The sequence below is a fragment of the Camelus bactrianus genome, chromosome 17, assembly GCF_048773025.1.
Source record: "Camelus bactrianus isolate YW-2024 breed Bactrian camel chromosome 17, ASM4877302v1, whole genome shotgun sequence".
Lineage (NCBI taxonomy): Eukaryota > Metazoa > Chordata > Mammalia > Artiodactyla > Camelidae > Camelus > Camelus bactrianus.
In genome coordinates this window covers 22743636-22768941 of record NC_133555.1, presented here as the reverse complement: position 1 = coordinate 22768941, position 25306 = coordinate 22743636, and the positions used below count along the sequence as shown (strand labels likewise).

The 25306-nt window shown below is 48.6% G+C and overlaps 2 protein-coding genes across 16 annotated transcripts in view; one reads left to right on the top strand and one right to left on the bottom strand.

Moving 5' to 3' along the window:
• Positions 1-12923, top strand: part of ATXN7 (ataxin 7) — a 142654-nt gene extending 129731 nt beyond the window's left edge. For 11 of the 15 annotated variants that reach the window (XM_074344548.1, XM_074344543.1, XM_074344540.1 and 8 more), the window contains 2 exons: positions 1392-1559; positions 3121-9067. The gene's annotated coding sequence lies outside the window, so the exon portion shown is untranslated. Of the gene's footprint in view, positions 1-1391; positions 1560-3120; positions 9068-10747 lie in introns of those variants that run through there. The other 4 variants (XM_074344552.1, XM_074344551.1, XM_074344550.1 and 1 more) reach the window with 4 other exon arrangements.
• PSMD6 (proteasome 26S subunit, non-ATPase 6) lies at positions 3848-20973 on the bottom strand. Its single transcript, XM_010951937.2, has 8 exons — positions 20744-20973; positions 19801-20006; positions 17180-17325; positions 16694-16913; positions 16469-16577; positions 12919-13087; positions 4278-4355; positions 3848-4137 (listed from the first exon to the last, which is right to left on the bottom strand). Exons 1-8 carry the CDS (start codon positions 20886-20888, stop codon positions 4041-4043), a joined length of 1170 nt encoding a protein of 389 aa, XP_010950239.1. The 5' UTR covers positions 20889-20973; the 3' UTR covers positions 3848-4040.
• Positions 20974-25306: the final 4333 nt, after the last annotated feature.

The window sequence follows — 25306 nt, the reverse complement described above, 5'->3', positions numbered from 1 at the left end:
GGGCAGGGAGACTGGTGAAAAATTTAAAGTATGAGGGAGGGCGTGGCCTAGTGGTGGCCTAGCCGGGGTGTTCAGGGAAGAACTAGCAGCCGCCGTGTCGTCTGTGCAGGCAGCCCAGTGACGTGTGTTTGCAGTTACCCCCCCCCCCCATTCCGAGCCTCCTTCCAGCTCTCTTGTCTATGGTCAGACAAGTTGTGATTTGTCGGGAGTCATCCACGTTCAATTTGATACGGCCAGCAGTGAAGGTTAGCATACAAGGGGGACCCAGAGCTAGGCGGGGGCACAGCACGTCTCGGAGCAGGGCAGGGAACAACGGAACAGGACGGGAAGGTCGGAGTGGCGGTCCTGGTCTCACTGTCAGAGGCAGCGCTGTTCAGAGGTGCTTGTGATGCCCGGGTCCTGGCCGAGGCCGAGGCCGAGGCCGTGGCCGTGGAGGGAAAGGGCGCTGCAGTGGAGGCGGGGGCGCCGGGCTGGTGCGCAGCGTGTCCGCGGCAGAGTCGTTAGGGCCGAGAGGGAGCCGGGGCCGGCTGGCCGGGGGCGCGGCGAACAGGATGGAGCAGCCGGGAGGTCCGAGGGCAGCGAGCGCAGCGGGCTGGTACTGAAGAGGAGGTACCTTGAACGAGGCTGGACGCATTCACGGCCAGGAGAGGGAGCGAGGGAGTGGGGGACAGTGGACTTCGTCTTGGCCCCAAGTACTATAATGAGCTGTAGATGAATGAAGGGCCTCTAACCCAGAGGATCCCGAGAAAAGTAGAGTCCTCAGAACCAAGTATAGTTTTACCAGTACTGATAATCCGCGCACAGATCCTTTGGAAAATCAGGTCTCGGGTAACTCCTGACAGAGGACTGGTATGACTGTGAGGGCGCCACCTACCGGCAGCCTCGACCAAGTGGTTACCTGCCCGAGGCGGTCTCCATCATTGCCTGACTGCAGGCTGGTCATTCACTGGCAAATTGTAAATCGTTTGCTTTCATACATCCCATCTGCCCGGAGAAAATTATGCCATTACAGGAGGTTTCTGAATGACAAGAGGGAAGCCTGCCCCTTGACCACATACTTCAGGGTTACAATGGCCTGGATCAAACTGGTACACCTTCTTAATATCCTTTGTAGATCTTCAGAAACGGGAAAATAATGCAGACTCGTGGCTCTGTGGTTTGGAAACCCAAACCAGTGATGATTAGAGCCTTGCCTGTTTCCCAGACAGGGATCTAACTTCACTTCCCCAGAGCCGTCATGGGGGTATGAGCTTTGTTACTAACAACTACAGGTTTGTGTAGCATTAGGAACATGGATTGTCACAGTCCTTCTCTGCCCCCGCCCCGAACCCCCATAATCAGGGGGACAGAGCACATCTCAGGTATCAATTGTTAATCCTCTTTAAAAATAGGTTTGAAACAGCATCAAGGATTAATGTGGAATTAATTACACAACTGACTGGCTAACGACCTTCCATCAGTCCATGGCTGCTGACGCCTGGTCAGGGTACTGAAGACGAAGTGTGTTCAGTCATGAAATCTTAAGTGCATCTCATGTATGTGCTCGGTGAGTGAACGAGGTGGGTAGCCTTTTAGCCATTAGGTTATTAAGCAGACACTTAATACTAAAAATGGTTTTAGACAGAACTTCCATTCCTAAGATGACTGCTAAGAAGTAAACAAGTGATGTGAAGCTCTTCTGACACAGGAAACGGCCAGACCGTGACAGAGCTCGCTTGTATTTTCTCTCACTGGAGAAATCTGACACACAAATTTTACTGAAGTAAGCTATTGGCATTATTGCCTTAAAAAATAATCACAAGATAGTTCACTCGCATGACTCCCTTTTGTACTTGGAGAGTGTAGTATGAGTGACTAGTGTTGATAAAAGCGACAAGTCACCAACTTCAGGAAAAGCACTCACCAGGAATGGAGAGGGACTAACCACAATTAAGTGTTTTAACTCTAAGTCACGTAACAAAGGAAACTATCACTTGATGATAATCTTATTTTCGTATCATGATGTGCCCTTCATGATTAAAACCAGAATATTAAGTCAAGACTTGAATGCTTTGGGTAGGTTCTTCCACGTGACTAACGGAGGCTGCTGGCCGTCAACCCCCGGGGTACAGTATTGGGGGGGCGTGTACCAGGACAGTCACGTGCCGTGGGCCAGGCAGGCAGTGTCAGGTGACAGGGCGGCCGGCTGAGCCAGGCCCTGCTGGAGGAGACATGCTAGCCTTTCGGCAGCACTGGGAATGTGAGCCCAGAGCTAACCTGATGTGTCCATTTTTTCCAGAGAAGCTAGCTAGTAGGTGATGTTTGAATTATCTTTCAGGTTTTAGACAGCAAGCATAATTTTTTTTTTCTTAAAAGCATATGGCGAGGGGTGGTGGGGAGCAACAGTTGTAGCCCATTAGGGACCAGTCTGCAACTCTGCAGCAGCAGGAAGCCTCCCTTGGCGTCCTGACCTGCTTTGATTTTTCTGAGCCTTGTGTCTCCCCCAACTGTGGGAAGTAGGTGCCTGGACCTACAACGTTACTGATGAGCCTTTTATCAGATTTAAAATCCTCTGTCAAAAAGCTGATAACCAAGGTTTGTTAAATTCAGTGAGATCAAATACCAAAAAACTTCCCAAAATGCTGATGTCTGACAAAGCGCGTCTTGGGTGTAATGACAGCAGCCTTCTACCCGCGCGCCGCCGTGTACTAAGCAGCGCAGGTGCCGTGTACTGCTGGGCGGTTTGTAACGGTTTCGTACAGTGAACCTCGTAATTGGCCCGACTGCGACTCCAGTTCACGGCTGAGGATACGCGCGCAAGGAAGGAGTGTCTCCCAGGGTCAGATGGCTGCGATGAGGAGGGCCGGGCCCAGAACTTGGCTCTTCCAGCTGCAGTGCCCGGTGCTCCTCCTCCTCCACCACGTGGCCTCGTTAAAGAGAGAGGTGTTAAGTCCCAAACTGACCCTTTGAAGCTTACCATAAAGACTCGGGTTCTGTACTAAAAATGGCACATGCATGGGACTAAATATGGAGAATGTTCGTCAAAACGTGAACGCGCACGACCTCGGCAGGGTAGAACGACAAGGGAAATCCACTGTAGTGTCTTGATTTCTTTTGTAATGAGCATACATTCTTTTCCAGAAGGAGGAGGAAAAACTTGACTGCCTCACCTCAGAACTGTATTTGTTTATTCATCATGAGGTAAGTTATTCACTTAGCCCTCTATCTGTAGTCCTGGAGTTTTCAGTTTTCCCACCTTGCACTGGGAACGAACAGCATCTCTTACCTGTCGTCCTCCTCTATGTATTTTAGGCAGTTGGGCTGAAATGGTAAAAAATTTTTAAAAAGAAAGAAGTAGAACCCAGTACGTTAAGCCAGGAAGCGGGGAAGCGCTCGTGTCTGTGGCTCCCCCTCCTCTAGGCCAACGCGCAGCCTGAGCCTCGGCCACGAGCCACGGCTGCCTCACGGTCGCCTTAGTCCAAATGGTTTTTTTACAGATGGGAGTTGAGAAAGGTTTGTTTCAAGAAACTGACACTCTCGTCCTACTTTTCCCCCTCTACACAGTGATCAGTGTGAGGCTTTGGCCTCCCAGCCCGCAGCGCCGCGGGAGGCTCGGGGAGGCTCGGGGCAGCTCGGCTCCGGTCGGTCGGCTTCTGTGGCGAACTGTCAACGGCCCCCGATGGTAGCCACCGTGCTGACTTCTAAGGCCACACTTCTGATCCTCTGACCCTTTGATTTCCCCACCTCTTATATTATTCGTAGTTTAGGCAAGTTTTTAGTCACGCGTGAATGCTGAATTATATCAAACTATTTCTGACAAATTATAGATGCACTGAGCGCACGTGTTCTCGCCTCTAACGCAGAGGTGTTCAAATGACATAACGACGGTGACTTTATTTTAATATTACTGGACTCCATCCTTAAAGGTGTGTATGTTTAAGGAAAAAGTGAACAGAAAGAAACAATGCAGTATTTTATACAGTTGAACTGGGCACATAGTAAAGTCATCTACAGCAATTCCAAATCGTCATCTCTAAAGGAAATCTGTTGTATATGCGCTGTTACATATTAATTACCCTGGAAAGTTTCTGAACTCTGTTTAAAAGCAGATCTCCTTTCTTGATAGTTTCTTGGTACTGCCAGTTCTTGCTGTCAGGTCTAGAAATAAAGTGAAGGAAAAGACGAATTATTTCCCAGGCACACCGCTCCGTAACGACGGCTGACCCGCTTTACAAAAGCCACCCGTCAGCACGCCTGTGTTCTGAGCAGTAGTGCCGGCAACGCACAACCCCGCGTACCTGTTGGTTTCCACTATTTCGTTCACTTTATCTATTTTGCAGTGTAGCCTCCCTGCAGCGATGAATCTGGAGAGTTCCCTAATAGAGAAGAAAGAGAGCCTTGAGCGTTCTGAGCCTTACAGCGAGTTGTTACGGACACTGTCTTTGAAAGGTAGCCGAGGTGGCCTCCGGGGCCCTCGCCCACGCGCCCGCAAGTTCCCGCTCAGGCGCAGCAGAGGTACCAAAAGGGCGAGGCCGTTCACAGCGGCCCGGGTGCTTAGGGAGCGACTGTAAGGGGTGACAGAAATAATGGGAGGAGAACCATGTTCCAAATACTGCAGAGCATGGTGGGGGAAAAACTTTCACCTTATTACGACTGCTGTGTGTATTTTGTATATATATTTGTAATTGCAGTATAGTCAGTTTACGCTGTCAATTATGCGTCCAGCATAATCATGCATATATTTATTTTGTTTTCATCGTTTTCACCATAAAATTAGTACAAGGTAGTAAATATAGTTCCCTGTGCTGTACAGCAGAAACTTGTTGTTTGTTTATCTATCTATTGTATAGAGAGACAGTAGTCAGTATCTGCAAATCTCAACCTCCCACTGTATCCCTTCCCAGCCCCTCCGCCACTGGTCTCTGTGTTTTATGGATTACTTCATTGGTGTCGTATTTCACATTCCCCAAAGACATGATAGCATACGGCACGTTTTCTTTCTTTCTGGCATACTTCTCTTAGAAGGAAGACACCACATCTCTTTTTCCTTTAGCGCTTCCTCCAGACATAAGCCCAGGAGTGGGACTGCTGGATCAGGACATGGCCTCTCGTGCCTGTCACAGGACGGAGACGACTTGCCAGTGTCACTGTGTACAAGATCGTCTGTGCTCGTGATGGTAGAGCACTGATGCCTGCATAGGTGGAAACAGTCTCTCGAGATGGCTCGTAAAACGAGTGCATCTCCCTTTTGATGAGCGAGGAGCGAAGGCGGGAGACAGACAGACGAACGAGGAGTGAAGGAGGGAGACAGACAGACAGACACGAGTGAAGGAGGGAGACAGAGACAGACGAGTGAGGAGTGAAGGAGGGAGGCGGAGACAGACAGACACGAGTGAAGGAGACAGACGAGCGAGGAGTGAAGGAGGGAGACGGAGACAGAGACAGACAGACAGACACGAGTGAGGAGTGAAGGAGGGAGACAGACAGACAGACACGAGTGAAGGAGACAGACGAGCGAGGAGTGAAGGAGGGAGACAGAGACAGACAGACAGACACGAGTGAGGAGTGAAGGAGGGAGGCAGAGACAGACAGACACGAGTGAAGGAGACAGACGAGCGAGGAGTGAAGGAGGGAGGCAGAGACAGACAGACAGACACGAGTGAGGAGTGAAGGAGGGAGACAGAGACAGACGAGTGAGGAGTGAAGGAGGGAGACGGAGACAGAGACAGACAGACAGACACGAGTGAGGAGTGAAGGAGGGAGGCAGAGACAGACGAGTGAGGAGTGAAGGAGGGAGACGGAGACAGAGACAGACAGACAGACACGAGTGAGGAGTGAAGGAGGGAGACAGACAGACAGACACGAGTGAAGGAGACAGACGAGCGAGGAGTGAAGGAGGGAGACGGAGACAGAGACAGACAGACAGACACGAGTGAGGAGTGAAGGAGGGAGACAGACAGACAGACACGAGTGAAGGAGACAGACGAGCGAGGAGTGAAGGAGGGAGACGGAGACAGAGACAGACAGACAGACACGAGTGAGGAGTGAAGGAGGGAGACAGACAGACAGACACGAGTGAAGGAGACAGACGAGCGAGGAGTGAAGGAGGGAGACGGAGACAGAGACAGACAGACAGACACGAGTGAGGAGTGAAGGAGGGAGACAGAGACAGACGAGTGAGGAGTGAAGGAGGGAGACAGACAGACAGACACGAGTGAAGGAGACAGACGAGCGAGGAGTGAAGGAGGGAGGCAGAGACAGACAGACAGACACGAGTGAGGAGTGAAGGAGGGAGACAGAGACAGACGAGTGAGGAGTGAAGGAGGGAGACAGACAGACAGACACGAGTGAAGGAGACAGACGAGCGAGGAGTGAAGGAGGGAGGCAGAGACAGACAGACAGACACGAGTGAGGAGTGAAGGAGGGAGGCAGAGACAGACGAGTGAGGAGTGAAGGAGGGAGGCGGAGACAGACAGACACGAGTGAAGGAGGGAGACAGAGACAGACAGACACGAGTGAAGGAGACAGACGAGCGAGGAGTGAAGGAGGGAGACGGAGACAGAGACAGACAGACAGACACGAGTGAGGAGTGAAGGAGGGAGACAGACAGACAGACACGAGTGAAGGAGACAGACGAGCGAGGAGTGAAGGAGGGAGGCAGAGACAGACAGACAGACACGAGTGAGGAGTGAAGGAGGGAGACAGAGACAGACGAGTGAGGAGTGAAGGAGGGAGACGGAGGCAGAGACAGACAGACAGACACGAGTGAGGAGTGAAGGAGGGAGGCAGAGACAGACAGACAGACACGAATGAAGGAGGGAGACAGAGACAGACGAGTGAGGAGTGAAGGAGGGAGACGGAGACAGAGACAGACAGACAGACACGAGTGAGGAGTGAAGGAGGGAGACAGACAGACAGACACGAGTGAAGGAGACAGACGAGCGAGGAGTGAAGGAGGGAGGCAGAGACAGACAGACAGACACGAGTGAGGAGTGAAGGAGGGAGACAGAGACAGACGAGTGAGGAGTGAAGGAGGGAGACGGAGGCAGAGACAGACAGACAGACACGAGTGAGGAGTGAAGGAGGGAGGCAGAGACAGACAGACAGACACGAATGAAGGAGGGAGACAGAGACAGACGAGTGAGGAGTGAAGGAGGGAGGCGGAGACAGACAGACACGAGTGAAGGAGACAGACGAGCGAGGAGTGAAGGAGGGAGGCAGAGACAGACAGACAGACACGAATGAAGGAGGGAGACAGAGACAGACGAGTGAGGAGTGAAGGAGGGAGACGGAGACAGAGACAGACAGACAGACACGAGTGAGGAGTGAAGGAGGGAGACAGACAGACAGACACGAGTGAAGGAGACAGACGAGCGAGGAGTGAAGGAGGGAGGCAGAGACAGACAGACAGACACGAGTGAGGAGTGAAGGAGGGAGACAGAGACAGACGAGTGAGGAGTGAAGGAGGGAGACGGAGGCAGAGACAGACAGACAGACACGAGTGAGGAGTGAAGGAGGGAGGCAGAGACAGACAGACAGACACGAATGAAGGAGGGAGACAGAGACAGACGAGTGAGGAGTGAAGGAGGGAGGCAGAGACAGACAGACACGAGTGAAAGAGACAGACAGACAGACACGAGTGAGGAGTGAAGGAGGGAGACAGAGACAGACGAGTGAGGAGTGAAGGAGGGAGGCAGAGACAGACAGACACGAGTGAAGGAGGGAGACAGAGACAGACAGACAGACACGAGTGAAGGAGACAGACGAGCGAGGAGTGAAGGAGGGAGACGGAGACAGAGACAGACAGACAGACACGAGTGAGGAGTGAAGGAGGGAGACAGAGACAGACGAGTGAGGAGTGAAGGAGGGAGACGGAGACAGAGACAGACAGACAGACACGAGTGAGGAGTGAAGGAGGGAGACAGACAGACAGACACGAGTGAAGGAGACAGACGAGCGAGGAGTGAAGGAGGGAGGCAGAGACAGACAGACACGAGTGAAGGAGACAGACGAGCGAGGAGTGAAGGAGGGAGACGGAGACAGAGACAGACAGACAGACACGAGTGAGGAGTGAAGGAGGGAGACAGACAGACAGACACGAGTGAAGGAGACAGACGAGCGAGGAGTGAAGGAGGGAGGCAGAGACAGACAGACAGACACGAGTGAGGAGTGAAGGAGGGAGACAGAGACAGACAGACACGAGTGAAGGAGACAGACGAGCGAGGAGTGAAGGAGGGAGACAGAGACAGACAGACAGACACGAGTGAGGAGTGAAGGAGGGAGGCAGAGACAGACAGACACGAGTGAAGGAGACAGACGAGCGAGGAGTGAAGGAGGGAGACGGAGACAGAGACAGACAGACAGACACGAGTGAGGAGTGAAGGAGGGAGGCAGAGACAGACAGACACGAGTGAAGGAGACAGACGAGCGAGGAGTGAAGGAGGGAGGCAGAGACAGACAGACACGAGTGAAGGAGACAGACGAGCGAGGAGTGAAGGAGGGAGACGGAGACAGAGACAGACAGACAGACACGAGTGAGGAGTGAAGGAGGGAGACAGACAGACAGACACGAGTGAAGGAGACAGACGAGCGAGGAGTGAAGGAGGGAGGCAGAGACAGACAGACAGACACGAGTGAGGAGTGAAGGAGGGAGACAGAGACAGACAGACACGAGTGAAGGAGACAGACGAGCGAGGAGTGAAGGAGGGAGGCAGAGACAGACAGACACGAGTGAAGGAGGGAGACAGAGACAGACAGACAGACACGAGTGAAGGAGACAGACGAGCGAGGAGTGAAGGAGGGAGACGGAGACAGAGACAGACAGACAGACACGAGTGAGGAGTGAAGGAGGGAGACAGACAGACAGACACGAGTGAAGGAGACAGACGAGCGAGGAGTGAAGGAGGGAGGCAGAGACAGACAGACAGACACGAGTGAGGAGTGAAGGAGGGAGACAGAGACAGACAGACACGAGTGAAGGAGACAGACGAGCGAGGAGTGAAGGAGGGAGACAGAGACAGACGAGCGAGGAGTGAAGGAGGGAGGCAGAGACAGACAGACACGAGTGAAGGAGGGAGACAGAGACAGACAGACACGAGTGAAGGAGACAGACGAGCGAGGAGTGAAGGAGGGAGACGGAGACAGAGACAGACAGACAGACACGAGTGAGGAGTGAAGGAGGGAGGCAGAGACAGACAGACACGAGTGAAGGAGACAGACGAGCGAGGAGTGAAGGAGGGAGGCAGAGACAGACAGACACGAGTGAAGGAGGGAGACAGAGACAGACAGACAGACACGAGTGAAGGAGACAGACGAGCGAGGAGTGAAGGAGGGAGACGGAGACAGAGACAGACAGACAGACACGAGTGAGGAGTGAAGGAGGGAGACAGAGACAGACGAGTGAGGAGTGAAGGAGGGAGACAGACAGACAGACACGAGTGAAGGAGACAGACGAGCGAGGAGTGAAGGAGGGAGGCAGAGACAGACAGACACGAGTGAAGGAGGGAGACAGAGACAGACAGACAGACACGAGTGAAGGAGACAGACGAGCGAGGAGTGAAGGAGGGAGACGGAGACAGAGACAGACAGACAGACACGAGTGAGGAGTGAAGGAGGGAGACAGACAGACAGACACGAGTGAAGGAGACAGACGAGCGAGGAGTGAAGGAGGGAGACGGAGACAGAGACAGACAGACAGACACGAGTGAGGAGTGAAGGAGGGAGACAGAGACAGACGAGTGAGGAGTGAAGGAGGGAGACGGAGACAGAGACAGACAGACAGACACGAGTGAAGGTGACAGACGAGCGAGGAGTGAAGGAGGGAGACAGAGACAGACAGACAGACACGAGTGAGGAGTGAAGGAGGGAGACAGAGACAGACAGACAGACACGAGTGAAGGAGGGAGACAGAGACAGACAGACAGACACGAGTGAGGAGTGAAGGAGGGAGACAGAGACAGACAGACACGAGTGAAGGAGACAGACGAGCGAGGAGTGAAGGAGGGAGGCAGAGACAGACACGAGTGAAGGAGACAGACGAGCGAGGAGTGAAGTAGGGAGACAGAGACAGACAGACAGACACGAGTGAAGGAGACAGACGAGTGAGGAGTGAAGGAGGGAGGCAGAGACAGACAGACAGACACGAGTGAAGGAGGGAGACAGAGACAGACGAGCGAGGAGTGAAGGAGGCAGACAGACGAGAGAAAAAAGACAAGAACCCTCCTGCCCCCTCTAGCCGCCAGGCCTACACTCTACCCACCTAGTTCCCTAGTCGGAGCTTTATCTCTCTTCAGGTCAATGAGAGTCAGCATACACATCTCAGAAACCAGGTAAGAAAAAAAAAATAAAAATGTAAATGAAAGATGTTTGCAGTATCTAGTTGCCACAGGTCACGCAATGGTAAAAGCCCCACTAATTTCATAAAGAAATGTACAATTTTGGAAAATCTAGAAATGAGCATGGAAGATGAAAAAGTTAGACTACTCAAGATTTTAAACTAGAGGTTATCCTAAACTAGCAAACAAGAACAGTCATGGTTTATAAAGGGTGCTTTAGTTCTATAGTCTCGTTTAAAAAAAAATTCTGAATTGCTGCCATGTCCATTCTTTCAGCTGTTAATTTTGAGTTATGTTACTGCCTGCCTTTAGCTAAAATAGAAAAATTTTAAAAAGATCACTGCTTTCAGACTCAATCCTGTGAATCTTCCAGGTACTTAAATAGTGCATTTCCAGACTGCAGCTGATGAACCCGTTTGCACTTACTATTCTAGGACGGAAGTACACACAGACAATTACACAAGCAGACTGAACCAGCCTTAACACTTCTACCCAAATGAGAGATCCAGACACGGAGCCTCTAAAGAAGCAGCTTGACGTTACGATTTAGGAACAAGATGCACAGAACAGCACTGGACTGGACTTACAAGCAAACTCTGACTCGGGACTGCCCTCTGGGGAGGCCACGACTGACTTCCTGTTCAACTGCTGACACCCAGCTTGGCAATTCAGCTGCTGCTTCCCGGGCCCACTATCACCAGAATGGCCATCACTCAACAGTCCACGAACGATGAATGCTGGACAGGGCGTGGAGAAAAGGGAGCCCTCCTGCACTGCGGGTGGGAATGTACTTCGGTGCAGCCGTTTTGAAAACCAGTATGGACATTCCTCAAGAAACTAAAACCACACTTACCGTATGATCCAGCAACCCCCCTCCTGGGCACATGTCCAGAGGGAACTCTAACTTGAAAAGACACATGCACCCCAGTGTTCACAGCAGCACTATGTACAATAGCCAAGACAAGGAAGCTACCTAAATGTCCATCAACAAAAGAGTGGATAAAGCAGCTGTGGTGTATTTACACAACAGACCACTACCCAGTCGTGAAAAAGAGTACAATAACGCCACTAGCAGCAACGTGGACAGACCCGGAGACTGCGAGTCTAAATGACCTAAGCCAGAAAGACAAATACCATGTGACGTCCCTGATAGTGTCCGCTTTCTTCTTTTCAGATTCCACACAAGAAATAGACTCGCAGACATAATAAACAAACAAACACTCTTATGGTTATAGGGGGAAAGAGGGTGGGAAGGGGTGACTTTGGGAGTCTGAGATTTACAAAAGTTAGCTACTGTATGTAAAAATAGATTTAAAAAACCAAGTTTCTTCTCTATAGCACAGGGCACTATACTCTATCTTGTAACCATCTTTAATGAAAATGAACATATGTATGTGCATGACTGGGACACTCTGCTGCACACAAGAAACTGACACGTAACTGTACTGCAATTTTAAAAAGAAACTGGGAGGAGGGTGTAGGTCAGCGGTAGAGTGTAAACCCCCCCATATCTCCATTTAAAAAGTACATAAATATACCTTAATGCCCTCCCCCCAAAAAACCTGTCTAACCACCACTTTTTTCCTTCTGAGCTACAGAAAACATCTTCAGAGTTGAAAAGAGCAGTGTCTGGGACCCGCTTGCCTAGAAGCCATCTGGACAGCTCCTGTTCTGAACGGCTACTGCTCTCCCAACCCCACACGCACTCCCCCAGTCCAAGACACCATCACGCCTCCTCCGGGAGCTACTGAACAGCCCAACTGGTCTCCCACGTGGTCTGTGTAAGACCCAGCATGGAGCCGTCTGACCCCCACGCTTCGTATCCCCCAGTGTCTTTCTTTCCCACAGCACTTGGACTAAAACCCGAGCTCCACAGCACGGCCCGCCGGGCCCTGCCCCTGCATACGCCCACCTGACTCTGCCCCCCCCCACACACCCCCACTGCCACTACGCTGCTGCCACGCACTCTTCTGTTCAATTTTGTCATCTCTGCAGACTCACTTCTCTCTGAAATGACTCACATGCTTGTTTATTTGCTTACTTGCCAACTCTCCCCGTAACTGGACTAAAACTGAAAACGAGGACCTGAAGCCACGCCAGCCATACCGTGACGGCTTAGTCCCTGTTTGACGCCTCACTGATTCAAGGGCCGAGAGCCCCATCTTTAACAACCGATTTGCCGAGAATTGCGGCAGTGACCAAAAAACTGGAGGCATTATCGGAGGAACTATGACCTCGTGTGAAATACATGCAGGAGAGCTAAGTCATCACTGTGCCACCCGCGCGGATCACACAGACGGACCAAGACGGCTCTGCTCCATTTGTTATTGAAAGTAGTCTTCTGTTCCATCTCGGCTACACAGTAGCTAAGTAGACACACAGCCCGAGAGCGCAGATAATAAATACGAAATGAAACTACGAAAACGAGTCTATGGCTGTACATGCGTGACTGGGACATCACGCTGCACACCAGACACTGCCCTGGGAAAACGTAAAGAAGAATTCTTAGTGTTTAGCAATCGAAGTAATGCACACGGAAAAAATACAGCAGCTCACACATTAAAAGGTAACTATAAATAATAAACACGACGTTCTTTACACTCACTGATCAATGAATTCCACGCCAACACCAAAGGCTTCTGCCATGTAGCCCAGGGTCAGGGACCTGTATGATTCCAGCAGCTGGCTGTACGCGTGAATTCTCATTTCTCTTACGTAGTATCGATAATGGGGAGCAAAAAGCCAGTCCTTTTTCATTTCCTGCTCCACGACAGCTGCAGTGAATAAGGTGACCAGTTATAAGAATCTCCCTTTCGATCAACCAATCAACTAAAGAACAGACTTTTAACATAAAAATGTAAAAATAAATAGGAATAAGCATTGCACACAAGTACAAATTGTTCTACTGAGTAACTGCTGCACAGCACTGCTCTGAATAGTGAGGGTACGACGGGAAGCCAAAAGACAAGATCCCTGCTGCCACAGCGACGTGGTTTCCAAAAAGCAAAGAGAAATGAACAAATAAACCAGATACTCTATGTGAATAAATGAGTTCTGTGAAGAAAATAAACCTGTGATGTGCTAGAGAGTGACCAGGGGGCCCCCACTGGAATGGGACGGAGAGGCAGGAATTCTGAGGCGGCGGCCACGCACAGAGCAGGGGGCGCACAGCAGCGCAAAGCGCGCAGACACTCACGGCCGCAGGAGCCCGGCTAGGCCCGGGGGAGGAGGGACGGCAGGCTAGGCTGTAGCAGCAGGTCAGCCACAGGGATGGGAAGCGTAAGCAAGACAGAAGAGCCAACAATACACTCACGTCTCTGGCGGGGACGACATAAACATCCCTGGACAAGGAAAACTATTGTTTTCCAGGTTTTTTTGGGGGGGGGGTGGTTTGTGGGGGAAGGAGGGATTCCAACATGACACTTTGGCAGCGATCAAGTGGATTCTCCTGTTCAGAAGTCAGCGTGACGGTATCAGGGAGACACTGAGGCATGGGTCTGGTGCTCACGACTGGCAAGCCTGGGGCTGGAGACATGAACTTGGAAGACCATGCCATCCGTAAGCACTGGATGACAGAATGTGGGCAGAGAGGAGGGCAATGACCGAGTCTGGGCCGCTCAGTCACGGAGAGCCCTAGTAAAGGGCAAGGCAGACGGTCTGGCGAAAACACACGTGGTGCAAGAAGCAAAGGATGGTCCGCATCCAAGCAGATGAGGATGAGTAAGGGAACGTGCAGGGCAGTAACAGGGAGACGGCGGTCCTACACAGGACAGGACGCTCACTGACAATAAAAGCCACGCATAAATGGCAACCGCACACCTCCACGACGCTGCGTGTCAGCTGTATCGCACGCATCATCAATAGCAGTAACACCGGGGAAAACCAGGGCGAAGAAACACTACGGAACAGGATGGGAAGAAAAACGCTAGGCGACGTGGGTCACACATAAAGTAAAATACATCCTCTCCTCTATTAGCCGTGTAAAAGGAGACCAACGAATTCAATTAAAGTCCATCCTTGGCAAAGACAGACACACAGGAGACATGCAGAAAACATCAGCAACATTATGTTCCTCCTGTGAGACTGGCTCAGAGCATAGGGGGAGAAGAGTCAGGGTCTCTGAAATGACGTCACGTGACGGAAACAGGAACTGTGGACATGTAAACGGGCACAGTATTCCTGGAGGGCGACTGTGATCTAGATGGAACGTCCTTGCCCTCTGCAAAATTCACTTCCTTAGATTTTTTTTCCTAAGAAAGTACGTGACCGCAGAAAAGCGGCACTGGAAATGTAAGAGTGCTCACAACATGGGCACTAGCAACAGGGAAAAGCTGGAAACATCATACTCTTTTATGACCGGAGGATAACTAATGGTGCATCCACTACAGTGGAAAACTTGAGGTCCCTAAAAAAGGTAACCGAAAGCGCCAAGGAGTTTCACCCGTTCAATTTCCACTATTCACACAGTCCCTGATACGCGACAGACACTTAAAAACATCTACCGAGGCCATGACCATCTATTTGCAGACGTGGGAAGTTACTTTTTATTTGGAGGGAAAAAGCTGCTTAGAAACCTGCATGTCACATACCTCCACGTGCATATTCAGGGCTGTCACGCGCTTGTCCCTCTGCATACAAACGCCCTCGATGGACACCTGCAACTCGGTAACGGCAGTGACCCCTAGACAAGGACCTGGACAGCCACCACAAGCCACACAGAGCCCTTTGCTTCTCTGCATGGCAGTTCTTTGAAATCCTTCCACGTGTCTATAAAACCTTGGGGGTTTCTGTGTGTGTGCACTGGTTTCTAATTTGTAAAGTCATGTAAGTGACCAGAAGTTTAGGAATGACATTTCACAATCCTCAAATGGTTACCTCTGGAAGAATCTTGAATGTGAGGGAATGCGTGTATGACTCTGGAGATCAAGACCTTCTTGTCTCAGATTTTAATTTCTGAAAACAGTCTGGTAATATTTAGAAAAGGGTGCTATTTCCCTTTTTCAAATAAAATATGTCAAAGTATACAGTCTATAAATATTTGGAGAAGCAAAAAGGTTAAGACCCAATGAGCCCTCCACGCCTCACTACAGAAGCAGAGAGTGCACGAGATGACAACCGCTGCCAAGAGAGCCAGCTATCCCATCTTCCGCAATTCAAGTATCTGGGAAATGCGTACATTTGGTAAATACAAAAGGCCACATGTTGTGTAATTCCATGTATATGAAATGTCCAGCACAAGCAAATCCACAGAGATGGACAGACCGGGGGCTGCCAGGGGCTGGGGCAGGAATGGGGAATGAGCGCTGAGGGGGACACACGAGGGAGTCCTGGAGGACTCCCGCACACACGACGGACGCCCAGACAGCAGCCTACCTTCCCTAACCTGCGTGGACACAGCGCTGCGTAAACGGGGCTACAGCCCACTCTGAACACAGAAGGCTCCTCATTCGGAGTCCTCCTGCCCCAGTTTTTGTACATGCTACCCACTGGTTAACAAACCCTTTCTGAAATGTGCAGCAGACACAACAGAATGTATCAATGCTAAATTCTTCAAATTTTAGGAAGATCATTTGAGAAGGACCCTTGGGTTGAACACAAGCAGATTACTTCAACAGATCCTTTTCTCAACCAACATCCCTTGAAAATGACTTGCAAATCAACACAAAGACTTAGCTACTATCCTGCATAAATACCCCGCTGCTGAACTCCAGGCTCAGTATCAACTCAACCAAAAGATTCAAGATTCCACTACATCAATTCCCACAAAACTTAATCCTTGGGACCATTTGCTCACTTCTGCCTTACATCCCTGTAAGACTCCAAACCAGGGGTTGGGCAAACTTCTTGCGCAAAGAGCCAGACAGTAAATATTTTTGGCTGTTGAGAGCCACATAGCGGTCACATGTTTTCCTTTGTTCTGTCTTGTTAAACAATCCTTTAAAAACGTAAACATCATCTTCCCTCCTGGACCACACATACACACTGGATCAGTCAGCTAACCCCCGGCAAACAAGAACGGGCAGGAGGCGAGCCACAGCGCCCACAGCCCCGCAGCTACCCGCACACTCTGGTTTCTATGGGAACAGTCATCCTAGGTTACCTGCGTGCCGGATCAGGAATGAGATGAAGACAGAGAGTCACAACTCTCTCCTTACCTAGGGACTGGAAGAAGACGGCGTAGCGGCACTCGTAGAGGGAGAAGAGGTACTGGCGCACCGCTGGGAGCCGGTGCAGCACCTCCAGGATCTCGGCCCCTTTGATGACCTGGGAACGGACACGGACGGACACACACACACACACACACACGTTTGCCGTGAGGACTCCTGCGTATTTAAGTCGCACAAGCACAGGGTCTTCTTCATTAAAGATGCAGGCATTACCTTCTCCCTGAGGTCCGGTCTTTCTAAGGCAATCATGCTGACGTACACAGTGTAAGTGACGAAGGTTTTGTAATCCATGAGCTCATATGACGTAAAGGTGGACACTGTGTCGAGGAAGAGTTCAGCTGCCTGTTTGAAGTCACGGACCGCCACACAGTAAAGCCCTTGATACACTTTGAGGCGGTTTCTCCTGTCCCAGTCTCCTCCTTCCTCGATTAAACTGTACAATAAAACACAGTAATGTCACAAACAATGGGCAAAACCAGTGCCACTTTTTACAAGTTTCGTGTTACTTTGAAAGCGAAAACAACTTTTAACACCTTAAAAAGAAGTATCTAAAGAAAATATTCTCCTAAATAAGCACACCAAGCATTTGACCAGATCACTACTTGGAAACAGAACAAAGTAGCATGTTTCTCTCTCACATCCATCTCTCACTCAGAGCGTCCTAATGTAAAGGGCACACCTCCCACTGCTAACAAGCACCTCTTGGCCTTTTCTGTGTTCCGCGTGATGAGGTCGTTATCCATGTAAAATAAGCCAATCCTGAGCAGGTAGAACACAATATCCAGGCGGTGACCCAGGGCCACGGTTTTGTCATAGGTCTTGCGAAAGGCTGTCAGAGCACCCTCCTGTCAAGAAAACCAAGGCGACGGGTGAGGGAGGGTGAAAAGCTTCAAAAGCTAACAGCTGTCTGGGATTCTCCTCCCAAGGGGGGCGGGTAGTGGAGAGAGAACAATACGGCCGGGGGCTGGTAACCGTTGAGGCTGGGTGATAAGTGCGTGGGGGGGGGGTGTCCTACACTACTCTCTCCACTGCTGTAAGGCATAAAAAGTACAGCAAATACTTACATTCTAGGAAACAATATAAGAAACACATTGATAATTTATGCACAAGTATTCCAATGTTCTTCTCTGTTCTATACACTGAGTATTTTCCCCTTTAATGACTACACTACCACTTTAAACTTTTACTCCACTAAACTTTCAATCATCTCACTTAAAGGGTAGTAGAAATTTCATCTTAATCACTGAGTATTAGAACACACCTCAGTATTTGCACAAAGCATTATGGAATGCTTTTATTGCTTTAAAAACATGACCATGAATAAAGTTATTTCTTTATACTTGGTAGTGTTTAATATGTGTCTGGCTCTGTGCTATATAATTCTTAGGGATGCCTCATACATTGATAAAAGAGACTGCAAGACAGAAATGGGCAGGCCCAGCACTCAGATCTGGTTCTACATTCCACCCCCCAACAAAAGAACCCACGGATCCCAGGAGAAATGGAGGATTCCAGGGTGGGGGAGTGAAAATAACAGGTGGGCCTGTGACATCTCGTATGAGACATAAGGACGTCCAATGATGGCGTGTCAACATGACAGAGGAGCCGTCTTGAAGGCGCTTCCACACACAAATTTTTAACAAACTGAGCAATGTAAAGAATAATGACTATAATCAACATAACACAGTGAATAATAAAGACCCACTAAGTCCCTAAATAAAATATTAAAAACAAGAAAGTCAACAGGAAAGGAAAAAAGCTCTTTTTAGAAGAATGCTACTTAATAAACATGGAATATAATTTTGGAACATCAGCAACTTACAGCCCCTGACGCTGACTCACGCACATCCCTGCTGAAATTCCTCAAGGCCTGAATCAGAAGCTTTAAGGTGCTCAGTCACGTGTACTAATGTATCCTCTTCACAACCAAACCACACAAACTATTAGCGATTTTTAAACTGCATTTTCCAAATTTTTACAATGACCAAATCTTACAAGAAGAAGAAAATTTGTTTCAAAGGTAAAGTAAATAGTAGTAGCTCCTAGCATTTAACATGTCAGCACCTGGTACCAGGTACCAGCCCAAGCTCTCTGCCCCTAGGAACCGTCAGTAACCCTACTGTACACATAAGGAAACTCATACAGATGAGGAATTCATAATTACTGACACCAGAAATGGAACCCAAGCCATCTAAGAACTTCCAGTGTTTTATTTTTTAACACCGACACCCTCTCATCCATCATCTGAGCACCTCAAGCCAGGCGTGTGCTCCTGCCCGTCTCCCTCCACGCCCTGGAGCCCGTGCGCAGGCGGGGATGCTCGGTGCGCCGCTTTGACAAAATTGGGATCGTTCTCAAGAGGTCACTTTTCTAACGCATCTTGGTTGGGAAGCATTGGTTCTGGTGCACTTTACAAATTGTTGTTCACACGAGTTACAGTCTCCTTGCAAGAAACTGAATGTTACAGTCAGTGCTATAAAGTTTTCCTTGAGCTGCATTCCCTACCTTCTCAAAGACAGCCTTTTTAGTCCTCTTCCTGTATGCTGACCCTCATGTGTGTGCACCTGTACATGTGCCCTGCTTCAAACTAAGGGTGTTCAAAGCCCATCCTCTTACCCACTATTACACAACTGTTCAATGAAAAAACCTGAAATGACCCGATACTTGTGGGTAACCCTCTCGTGCACTCACAGTGGAGTATAAACTTGGCTGGCTGCTGTGTGGAGGAACTGGCCACACACACTAAGATAAAAACTGAGCTGAGAACACACACATCCAGTCACTGAGAAGCTAAGTCAACTGAGGCCTAGATCTACAATGGATTATTAGCGAACAATTAACTAAAATGAGCAAAATTATTCACAGTAACACGGAACACCACTCAGTATAAGGCTGAATGAAAAAGTAAAAAGGACAACGCGCGTACACTATGATCCTATTTACTTAAAACACATCTTTTTACACCAATACTAATTTCTACAGATACACATACCTGCCTGTAAATATAAGTCTTAGAGAAAGTAGGGAAGTGAGGTCAAATAAAACTTTAGCATTAACTGTAATATGCAAGTTTCTTGCAAGGAGACTACTGTGTGAACAGTAATTTTTACAACGCACCAGAACCAAAGCTTCCCAACCAAGACACGTTAAAAAAACGACCTCTTGAGAGCGGTCCTAATTTTGTCAAATCGGCACATCACTACGCATCCCCGCCTGTGCACTCTTTAACCACGGTCGCACGGATTCATCAGTTCAGGTAAGCACGTCACCCAGGTACTTTGTGAAAAACGAAGTGAACTAGGGGAGACTAACTCCCTCACCTTGTCGCCTATCCGGCAGAGGTACTCGGCCTTTGCCATCATGGCGTCTCGGATTTCGCTCTCTCCCAGATTCTTCTCTGCATCTTCCAGCTCCTCGTCCAAACGTTTCAACTCGTCTTCGTTTGCCTTCTTCATTTTATTAAGCAAGTCCACGTCCATCTGCCAGTCAAGGGATTTGCACAAGGCCTCGTAATAAGGAGCCATATCTGAAAGCGAGCAAGAGGGAGGTAACTCACTGCGGGCCCTCCCTGCTACGCTAAAGTCTGCACACTTCCTTACACACTGACACAGACACAGACACAGACACAGACACAGACACAGACACACACTTAGGAGATCCACAGTCTCTGACCCACTACCAGGAAGGGATGGGATAGAGCTTGGTTAAGGGCCAGGCAAAACGGCAATGCTTGCTGAGGGCGTGGTCTGTATCAGGGCCAGTCCTATTACCCCCCCCCCCCCTACTAGGGCCGGAAGGAGGGCAATCCATGGTTTGCCTTTGGCCGACACCTGTTCCCAAAGGGTCTTCCAGCAAGAGAAAGGCTAAGCCTGTCTACACACACACTCAGACACATGCGTTCAAGGCTATAGAGCCCAGAGCCATTCACTGCTAAGAAGGACGAAAGGAACCGACCCCAAGTTTTTCCCCAACCCAGAAAACCTAAGTCCCCGAGACCGACCGCTAATGACAATAAGTCATGACTCCGTTCCGTGCCTGGCACGGGGCTCAACACCTCGAGATCCCCCCCCACCAAGCGGCCCCCAGAAGGGGAGCGCAGGGGTGCAGACGTCTCTGAGGGCAAGGCTCGAGGTCCCCGAGGGCGCCCCCGACAAAGGCGGGCGGAGAAGCCAGGCCCCGGCTCGGGGACGCGGTCGGAGGAGCACCCCGAAGCGCGGGGCACCCAGGCCTAGGCCGCTGACTCGGCGCTCGCGCGGGCCTCACTGTTGTCGCGGACGGCTGCCATCAGCTCGTCGCGCACGGCCGCGTCCCCGCGGTGCTCCGGCAGGCTGAGCAGGAAGCGCAGCTGCGCGATGCGCAGGTCCGGGTTCTTGGGCAGACCCTCCTCCTCCAGGTTCTCCAGCGGCATCGCGGCGGCAAGGACCGGGGTTCCGGAGAGACGGCAACTGAGCGCGGACCCACAGTGGCGCCGGCGGCGGAAGTGGGAGGAGTCCGTGAGTGCGCCCGGATGTCTCCGGCGCGGCTTCCGGTCCCAGGTCCGCCTCCGCCAGCAGCGTCCCCTGCTGGACACGCCCGGGAACGCATCACCCGCCCTGAGCGCGGGCGCCCTCGTGTGGTCGCCGGCGGTTTCCCCTCGCCCTTGGCGAGCCCAACTCCAAAGTTCCATATCCTGAACCTTTTCCTCTCTCTCTTCTTAGCTATTTTATTTTTCATTCCGTTTGTAATTAATAGGGGCTGACCATCTTTTGAGAATTTGGACAATATTATAATAATAACAACGGGAAGAATAAAAAATAAAACTACCACATTTGTCTACTTCTTACTCTTTGCCTGGCTTTTTACTTTTTTTTTTTTTTTAAGTTTTTTTAATTGAAGTATATTTGCTGTACAATAGTATGCAAGTTACAGGTGTACAATATAGTGATTCACAAATTTTAAAGGTTATACTCCATTCATACTTATTATAAAATACTGGCTCTATTCCCCGTGCTGTACAATATATCCTTGCAGCTTTTTTTACTTTACACATAGTAGTTTGCACCTCCTCCTCCCTGTCTTGTCCCTCCCGCCTCCCCTCTCCCCACTGGTTTGTTCTCTACATCTGTGATGGCCTTTACTTTCATATACACCTCGTTTTAATCCTCTTAATATTAGGAGGTAGTACTATTAGCCCATCTTGCAGGTAGCACAACTGAGGCACAAAGAAGTGAGGGGGTATGATCAACCAAGGTTATGTGATAGCTACACCTGAGTAGAGACCTCTGGCTGCAGATCTAAAACGCACGTTCTTTCCACTCTTCTCAGAAAACAGCTCCCAGAAATCCCCAGTCTTAATGCAACAGCATCGTCACTTGAGGAATAATTTAAATCATTGCTGTGCCTACATTTTCAGCCTCCTTTTGTTCATGCTGCAGCCAAGTCTTCATAACTCGTAACGGTTACATGAGATTGCAAGTAGTGGATTTCTGTAATTTACTTTTACTCCTCCCTCCATTAGAAGTGCCTTTAGGCTGCCTGGGATTGTTCTTTTCCCGATTAAAAAAACTGACATGAGCACCTTAGCATGCACAGAACATTTCATATTTTGCAATTTTTTTCTTCGCATACATTCCCAGGCAGGAATGAGGAAGGAACGTTTTTGTAATCTTCAAATATTGACTATCAAATAGTTTTCCAAAAGAGTTCAACCAGTTCACACAGCCACTGGAACATTTGGGAGTGCCATCTGCTCACCAGCTATAGGTGTTACCCGACGTTTTAAAAATCGTATTTGTTTGGGTAGAAATAAAATAAGCATTCTGAAGACAACTCAAATGGTAGAGAAAATATAAAGAGCACCGAAAAAAATTACTAGCCCTCCACCGTGTTAAACTTTTGCTAAAGAACTTTCTAAATCGCTTTTATTCATTCATTCAACAAACATTACCGCATGGCTGCAGAGGACCGGGCACAGTTCTAGGCACTGGGAACACAGCAGTGAAGATCATGAAGGCCCTGACCTCGTGGAACTTACATTCCAGAGACGCTTAGCTTCCCTGAAATACACCTAGACTTATAGTAATAGGATCATTCTGAACTTGTACCTTACTAACTGTTCCGTTCCATCCACCATGTAGCGTAGATATCGTTCCAAGCCAGCAAATATGGACTGACATCACCACCTCTGACAACATAAGGTTCTGTTACTTTTATGTACCAGCTTTTCCCCCATCAATCCTTAATGGACCTCAGCTTGGTTGACTTTCGTTTTTTTCCTTCTCATAAATGCCACAGTGTGCATCACCTGTGTGCACATATTTTCACACGGGTACTTATTTCTTACCTCAAATTCCTAGAAGTGTCATTGCCGAAAAACAAGTCTGAATGTTTTATATTTTGACATAATATAGAAGGATTATATTAATTATTTTCCTAAAAATTACACATCAATTTACATTCCCACCCAGATTACACAGGGGGACACTCTTCCCTCTTTGTCCATACATTTTTATCACCCATTTTCATCTTTGGCAACACAATGTTGCTTTTCCTTTCCATTTCTTCTTTTATGACGTGAGGTTGAATTTCTCTTCACAATTGCACTATTTCCTCTTTGACGAAATGCCTATCCGGCTTTGTCAATTCCTCTATGAAATTTTCCTTATTGTTTTCAAAGCGCTCTTTATATTTTAAGGATACTAACTGCTTGTTGAGTGTTACAAAATTTCCTCTAGTATTTTCTACATTTTGGGGGACTTTTTTCAACTTCAATAAGCTTCAATAAAGGTTTACAATGTTTACATAGTTAAATTTATTATTCTTTGCTTTTATGGTCTCTATTCTCATTGTCACCTCTTAGTAAGACCTTTCAAACACCATGGTTTGAAAAATATTATCGATGTTTCTTTTGGTATATTTATACTTTTCTTCTTTCTTTTTTAAAAATAATTTTATTTATTAAACAATAGTTGATTTACAGTTTTGTATTAGTTTTAGGTGTACAGCTCTAGATTCTTTTCCATTATAGATTATTTTTTTCCAGTTTAATTTTTTTTTAATTGAAGTATAGTTGGTTTACAATGTTGTGTCCATTTCTGGTGAACGGCATAATGTTGCAGTCATACATCTACACTTTCTTTTTCTCTTTCTTTCTTCACTTAAATCTTTGTTCCATCTGGAATTTACATCTAAAGACTAAGGAATAGCATATTATACTGAAGATGTTTTTACAATTTACTAGGCAAAAAAAAAAAAAAAAAAAAAAAAAGACTATAACCATATTGCCTAGCCCAGAATCTATTACTCGACATAAGATTCGGCCACAAAGAATATTAGCAATTAGCTCTATTTTAATGAAATAAGCCTGTTCCCAAATGCCTGCCCTCCTGCTCATGGAACTCTCGGAGTGGCCGCTCTGTGTCATGTGACCCAAAGCAGATCAGCCGAAGTGAAGCCAAGGGAAGCGGATTCGTTGGCTGGTCCACAATGCATGACTAATTCGACTTGTCTCAACCAGAGAGCTGGTTGGGCATATCCTGTTTTCTGCTGGAAAATCTGAACTAGGAAACTCCCCGATGGGGTTCAGACAGAAGCAGTCAGGAGAGCCACCACCTGAATAAGAGTTCTGGACAAAGAGAAAAGAGAAAACATTCTAGAACTGAAGGAAGTAGCATTCCCAGTCTGAAAGAATGGACTGAGGACCCGGCAATAAGGGTCTGTTTAAAGACACCTCATTGTGAGAACTCAGAGCGATGAGCATAAAGAGAGAATTCCAATGGTCTTTCAAAGAGAAAGAAAAAAAGGTCACTTAAAAAGGTGTATATCTTCTGCGACATTGGGGACCAGAAGAGCATAGAAGGGGGCCTTGATTCAAAAAAATGAAGGTTAAATAATGTCCAGCTTAGAATTCCATACTCAGCCTTCATTCTGGGATGAACAAGGGCATTTGAAGACCTACAGAATCCTGAACATACCTCCTATGCACCCCCTTCTCAGGAAGGTGGTCACAAGGATGGAAACGGGGAATCCACCCCCAGAGAAGAGGACTCCCCGGGATGGAGTAAAGAGAGATGGCTGGATGGCAACCAGCAATTCAGACCGGAGCCCGCTCCCCGTGCCCTCTACCTGCACGATTCTTCTGCATTCATGTCCTAATTTTTTTTTTCCCCCAGCCAGGACTGAACCTGCTCTCAGACGATCTGAGAAACCGTGTGTCTGCGTGGAGCTTTTCCTCTGCACGGTAGGAGGTTAAACGTGGATCTCTAAGACTGGAACAGCAGCCAAAGCTGTACAAGCAGAGTGTTTAGAAATGCAAGGGGTCAGACCCCCAAGACAGGGCTCAAAGTGGGGCCTCCGGACAGCGAGATTCTGCTGGGGAGGTGCTGGAATCCAGGCACCACGCTTGTTTCAAAACAAACCTTTACAAACAAAATACTACTCGAATAATTTGAACAACTTATTTAAATACTTGAGAAAAGGAGGCAAGACTCTGCATTTAAAAAAAAAAAACTGAAGTGTAGTCAGTTTACAATGCTCTGTCAATTTCTGGTGTAGAGAATAATGTCTCAGTCATACATATACGTACATATATTCGTTTTCATGCTCTTTTTTCATTCGGTTACTACGAGATTGAATATAGCTCCCCGTGCTAGACAGTAGAAACTTGTTGCTTATCTATTTTATATATAGTAGTTAGTATCTGCAAATCTCGAGCTCCCAATTTACCCCTTCCCAAGAGACTCTCTGTTTTTCTTTTAAAGCTCTGCTTTTGAATTTTTTTTTTTTTTAAACTGTGAACGTTGGTAATCGGCAAAACTCTTTGCCTCTTCAAACAATACTTCTTCACGG

Bases quoted from the DNA above. Each gene is read 5' to 3' on its own strand.
- PSMD6 (XM_010951937.2), bottom strand. From the start codon at position 20,888: ATGCCGCTGGAGAACCTGGAGGAGGAGGGTCTGCCCAAGAACCCGGAC. The intron at 17,326-19,800 runs GTGAGGGAGTTA...TTTTCTTGACAG, and splicing joins TCTGCCGGATAGGCGACAAG to GAGGGTGCTCTGACAGCCTT. The intron at 4,356-12,918 runs GTGAGTGTAAAG...CTTCTCTATTAG, and splicing joins GGCGTGGAATTCATTGATCA to GGAACTCTCCAGATTCATCG.